Source organism: Hippocampus bargibanti, linkage group LG13 (assembly GCF_051943395.1).
Source record: "Hippocampus bargibanti isolate YZ-2025 linkage group LG13, ASM5194339v1, whole genome shotgun sequence".
Taxonomy (NCBI): domain Eukaryota; kingdom Metazoa; phylum Chordata; class Actinopteri; order Syngnathiformes; family Syngnathidae; genus Hippocampus; species Hippocampus bargibanti.
The window spans coordinates 7,197,160-7,203,159 of record NC_142746.1 but is presented as its reverse complement, the minus strand read 5'-3'; the positions used below and the strand labels follow the sequence as shown (position 1 = coordinate 7,203,159).

The 6,000-nt window shown below is 39.3% G+C and overlaps 1 protein-coding gene across 4 annotated transcripts in view; it reads right to left on the bottom strand.

The window, feature by feature from the left end:
* Positions 1 to 409: 409 nt before the first annotated feature.
* Positions 410 to 6,000, bottom strand: part of marchf8 (membrane-associated ring finger (C3HC4) 8) — a 61,037-nt gene continuing 55,446 nt past the window's right edge. For 3 of the 4 annotated variants that reach the window (XM_089012459.1, XM_089012460.1, XM_089012462.1), the window contains 3 exons: positions 3,801 to 3,936; positions 3,245 to 3,259; positions 410 to 1,990 (listed from right to left, as the gene is read on the bottom strand). In XM_089012459.1, coding sequence (XP_088868585.1) covers positions 1,686 to 1,990; positions 3,245 to 3,259; positions 3,801 to 3,936 — 456 coding nt within the window. In that variant the 3' untranslated portion in view covers positions 410 to 1,685. The remainder of the gene's footprint in view (positions 1,991 to 3,244; positions 3,260 to 3,800; positions 3,937 to 6,000) is intronic. The other variant, XM_089012461.1, reaches the window with a different exon arrangement.

Below are 6,000 nucleotides of genomic sequence, written 5' to 3'. Positions count from 1 at the left end.
TCTGCTTGCTATTAAAACAAAGCCACCTTGTGATGTGGGTATAAATACAAAACAAAGAAAAATGTTGCTTTCATTTATTGCTGCAGAGCAATCAGTATGACCGAGTGTGTTGTGGGACCATTGCGCCTTTCAGGCAGTGGCGAGTATCAAAAAAGACCCTTGGAAAAATTGGACTTGTGTGTGTGTGTGTTTGTGCCTGGAATGGTTATAAAGGTCAGCATTTTATTTCTCTCACACACACATGCACGTACGCAGAGTTGCCTTGAGAAATCAACCACCGTTTTACTGCTTTGCCAGCCCCCGATAACCCAAAGGCATCATAACGACTGCAGCCTTAACTTCATCTGCAAAAAAGGAGGGAGCAGATGTTTTGATTTGAGGGTGGTCTTTCAATATTCTTGGTGATAAAAAAAACCTTTTCTTTCCTGATCACAAAAAAAATATTTTTTTCCAAACATGTTTCAACCAAAAATCTTGGCAGTTTGGTCCCTTTCTGCCTCGGACCAAACTAGAATTCTAAATTAGCTGGCCGTTATCAGTGCTTTCCAAATTGATATTAATGCTGCCTAAAGCAGTCCCCTAAATAAAATTATGTGCAGTATATTCCGCCAAATATTGGAATCAGCATATATATATATATATATATATATATATATATATATATATATATGCAGGCCCTAAATTGCATCGGTTGATTTCTCCGGCAAATACTTGTACACTACTGTAATATGGCACCAAGTTTAACATGAGAATCCAAATGTACTTTCCTGAGGCTGTTTTTCCAGGCCCAGACTCTTCTGAACCAGATGCCAGCGGGACAAAGTTAGAAAGCCAAAAACTTGTTCCGGAGGCCAAAATGTTGAAAAAGCAGCCGCTGGATGATAAATGACACTCACGTCTTGCTGGCCACACACACTCTTCTGAAGTCTAACGTACAAAGTTGTCACGGTGATCTTCAAGACATAGAAAAAATATCTAAAAATGTTTTTTTTTCTGTTTTTTTTAGGTTTTGCATTAAAAAGAAAAAGTACATTCTCTTCTCTTGGATGCGTTTTTTTCCCCCTTCTCCAAAGGAGAAAGGGAATTCACATCCTGGTCAAGTCTTCAGTGATCAGCTTTTAGGCGTCCCCATTTGCCAAGAAGAAACTAAAAAAGTGCTTCAATACGCATCCACATGTTAGTGGACTGAATCCAACGCGTGGGTGGACGCGCCCGCGACTTCACAGATCCACGGCAGGTTTGGTCCGGGACTCACAAGGGGTCTCAGTCACCCCCAAAAGTAACAGCGCATTTATGTGTGTGGATGTGTTTGTATTCTGGTCTTTCTATTTTAAGTGTGACTGCTTACCACAATTGTATGAACACTTTGCAGGGATATAAAATGAACACATAAATGTCACAATGTCCTCAAACTATGGCTGCGCATTCTTGTTTTTTATTTATCAAAATCTGGAACTTTGACGAAAAACATTACGATAATCTCCTGTCGCTCAATCGATTATTGTGTGTGTGTGTGTGTGTGTGTGTGTGTGTGTGGAAGTGTATGTGCGCACACATTTGGGGAATGTCTTATTTAAGTTCCCTAAAAAAAACAAGCATCCTGACAGCAACAACTCGGCTCCATCGTCCATCTCTTTGGATCAATCATGGATGATCAACTAAGTTCTCGGTTCGATACCTGCACGTCACACGTGGAGCACCTCCATACTGTAGTCCTCCGTCTCCGTATAGTGCGAGGAGTTTGTGTCGGAATGGGCGGGAGCAAGCGGGTCCTTATGTTCCACGCTAGGCTCCAAGAGGGGCGGCTTCTCCAGAGCCAGTTTTTTACACGAGTCCGGACGGTTCTGCACGTAGATGACGCGGTTGTAGGCCTTGAGTCTCCTCCATAGGTGGACGTAGACCTTGCACTGCATGTACATGAACACCAGGCCGCCCGTGAAGCCAATGGCCACCACTATCAGCTTGGTCCAGAAGGGCCACTCCATAATACCTGAAGGGGTGGAAGGGTGAGGGGAGGTGTGGTGGTGGGGGGGGAAGCTTTATGTAAAATGGAGCAACCAGTCATCGTGTGTGTGTGTGTGTGTGTGTGTGTATTAATACAGGAAGAAGAGAAACATTTCTAGCATGACTTAAAAGCAAGATTATCCATTGCCACATAGAATTCATTTCTTTCATAACTTTGCTGCTGTGAAATGTAAATTTCTCCACTGCGAGACTATTAAAGGCAAATCCAATCCAATCCAATCCAATGAGCAGACTAGTTTTGCACTGTGTGTAATGCTAATAGTGGCCACGAGTGGGAGACATTTACACTCAATTTAAAGGTGAAGAAATATTCCTGGAGAGTATAAAAATGACAAAACATTGAGTTAGATAGGACATTGCGTCTGGAAGAACATTTCAAAGCAATTTTCGACCTGAGCAAGTTAAACTGAACTCCCCCTAAATATTTCATACATCAATAATGTTCGAGGCTACATTATGAATATTCTAAATCCAACAATAAAGTAAATGGATATCAAAACAAATTAAATCCAATATTGCATATTTACAATATTATTTATACTTCAATTGGAGGTTATACAAATTCATCATGCACATATAAAATAGGAACTAAATTCAAAGACTGAATTCAATGAATAAAATGTTTGGAAATTAGTTCCTATCGCATGATTAAACAAGATGCACATGGAATTGAAAACGTAGTAACTAGAACTCAAAATCTCACACCACATTTGAAAATTATTAAAAATGATAGAAAATAAAATAAATATAACACATACAAAAATCTTAATTGAATATAATTTTAAAATGCATACACTTAAAGGAATTTAAGATAATGTAATTAAGGGTGCAAACTCTTTTTAAAAACATGACTTACCTGATACAAATTAAAAGTTACATTTAAGCGGCTGGTGTATAAATTATAATGTAACAACGAGATCACATTAAGTATCAATAAGTATTGTACGTGAAAAGTTTTTAAAAAAATGACAAAATAAAAAATGTTTCAGAAATTAAAAAAATATGTCATTTGACCACCAGGGGTCGCCTTCGTATCACATTTGGAAAATCGTTGCGATCGTGAATCTTCAAGCGTTTGTTTTCACGGTCAGAACATTTGAATTGGGAGATTTGACAGTTCAATGAGCAGACGTGAACACAAACATGGTCGGGGAAAGGGCCACTGCGGACAAACACAAGACTGGGGATGGAAATAACTTCAAAATATTCAAACATTTACCTGGAATACTTCGGGCTGCATGTGTAAAAGGAATAATGACTTCATTGTAGGTCTGAGTGTTATCGTAAAATAAGTCAGAGGTTCATTTTGTAAAAAGTACATTCAATATTACTGAAAGCTACTGTAACATTAGGAACTGTTTCAAACTAGACACTAAAAACAGAAAAAAAAATCTGTCCTGAAATGATCCAGTTAAAGAGTACACACACACACACACACACAAACACACACAAACACACACAAACACACACACACACACACACACACACACACACACACACACACACACACACACACACACACACACACACACACACACACACACACACACACACACACACACTCTGTGATGCCCATTGAAATGTATACGTTTTTAGGGGATTATTTGTTTCTTTTTTATGACCCCCAAAATATCTTCAGAGAAATGAAATTGTACTTTCACACGTAAGACTAGATGATCAGAATCCTTGGTCGAACAACTTAAATGTTTAAGAAGTGCCGACAAATACTTCAGCAATTCACTAAACTGTGATAAGGTGCTTTCAAAATGGCCGACCTTGTTTGATTTCGTCTGCCGTCCTGTCAATGAGCACGTAGAGTGACCACACCACACACGTGATGGCGATAATATGGAAGGTGACCGAGCACATGATCTTACGCCGCTCGCTCGCTGTCATCTGTAGCTTCTCCCACTGTGGGAATTACAAAAATAACAATTACAAAAAATAGCAACAGTAAGACAGTTAGAAATCCATACATGGTGAACCACCAGCCATTGCGCATTGTATACAGAATGTATATTTTTTTAATAGTCTGGCTGTGTGGCAATAAAATTAGTGTTCAAATATCTGTTGTTTAAAGAGTAGCAACATTGACACAGATGCTAATTATTAGCCCGCGTTCATATGGAGTTTCTCATTTAATGGTACCATAAAGCTAATTGTAGTTACTTTAAATACACAACATCGACAAAGATGCTAATTATTAGCCCGCGTCCCTAAGGAGTTTCTCATTTCATGTTAGCATTAAGCTAATTGTAGTTGCTTTAAAGGACAACCGACATCAGTTTTTTGTTTCCTAACTGACATCAGAAAAACGTTTTATAGCATCTAAAATACCCAAAACATGCAGTATGATATTTCTATTCAAATGCAAAACAACAATAAAAATGACTTAAAGTGTCCAAAATCTGCAAAAAAATTGAGCTGCAAATTGGGCATTTTCAGAACGTCCCACCCCCAGTTCGTGACATCACGCCAAGACGTCTTGCCTTGCTCGAGAATCAAAACAATGGCTTCAGATTCAGAGAATATGCTTTTTTGTTACACATCCAGTTATGAATATGATTCAAATAATTCTGAAGAGGACAGAATACATGTTTGCAATCGATTAAAGAATTTATTCTGTGCCATTTTGAGGCAACAATGGGGGGAAATGTATCACCAAAAAAGAGGCAGAAAATGGCATCAAAGCTCCTCTGAGGAATTAATCAGCCCCTTTCCACAGGCTGATAAATTCCTTCCATGGGGCTTGGTTGCCCTCTTCTGGCGGCTTTTTGGTTCAACACGAGGTTTTCAGACTAAACAAGTACAGCAAAATACATTGACGTGATGGAAGGACTGCTACAATGTGTCTTTTTTTTTGGTCAGGGGCGTTCCTTCAGTGACGTCACGTACGGACACGTCACCAACTCAAAAACAAAACTTCCTGAATATTCAGCGCGAGTCTTAAAACATAAAATATAGCTATATGCGGTGGAATCTTTGTAAAATACGCTCAGTAGAAGTCATTTGAAGCCATTTTACAAATTATGGACACAACTTGTCCGGAGACGTCAGTTGTCCTTTAAATACTGTACACAACATCGACACTGATGCTAATTATTAGCCCGCGTGCCAATGGCGTTTTTCATTTCATGATATCATGAAGCTCATCTGTAGCAGCTTTAAATAAACAATATCGACACAGATGCTAATTATTAGCTCAGGTCTCTGTGGAGTTTTTAATTTCATTTTAGCATTAAGCTAATTGCATCGATGAAAAGGTTTCTTAAGCAGTCATCTGTACTTCTTTGAAGGTGTATCCCTACTGTCCAGAAGTGGCGGTGCCAGACCTCTGCTATGATAGGTCCCTTCTCTAAGGTTGGGGGCAGTAGAGGACCATTTCCTTAGCCTACACTGATTGCTTCTATTGCCCTGACTGATTATGGTCTACAACTGGCCAGTCCCACCAGTTTACCAGCAGAAGTCTGGCACCGCCACCTCCGGACATACATACATACATATAGGGCCGGAGCTACCAGCAACATTTTAGTTCGCCGATGAAGCCTCGTGGTTAAGAAGCAAAACGTCCAACACCTTCAAAGATGTACAGATGACGGCTGAAGAAACCTTTTCATCGATGGACCACTCCTGTACGACTGAGGGTTTACACAGACGTACGCTAATTGTACAGTAGTTGCTTTACACAATGTTTATTTCTTGATTTGAAAACACTGTCAGGCCATTTTTGTGTCACCAGTATGTTAAATAACATTTTTTTTAACTGTCATGCTGCTTCACTACACTGCTTTATTGTAAATCTGATTGTCGTTGCAAATGTCATAGAGGTGGTGATGGTTCGGAATCTGCATGCTATGAAAAGAATTAGCATAGTTGCGACGAGGTGACAACAGTAGTGCAGGTTTTTCTTTTCTTGGCAGAGTCAAATTTCCCCATTGTGGGACAAATAAAGGTTTTCTGATTCTGATTTTCTGA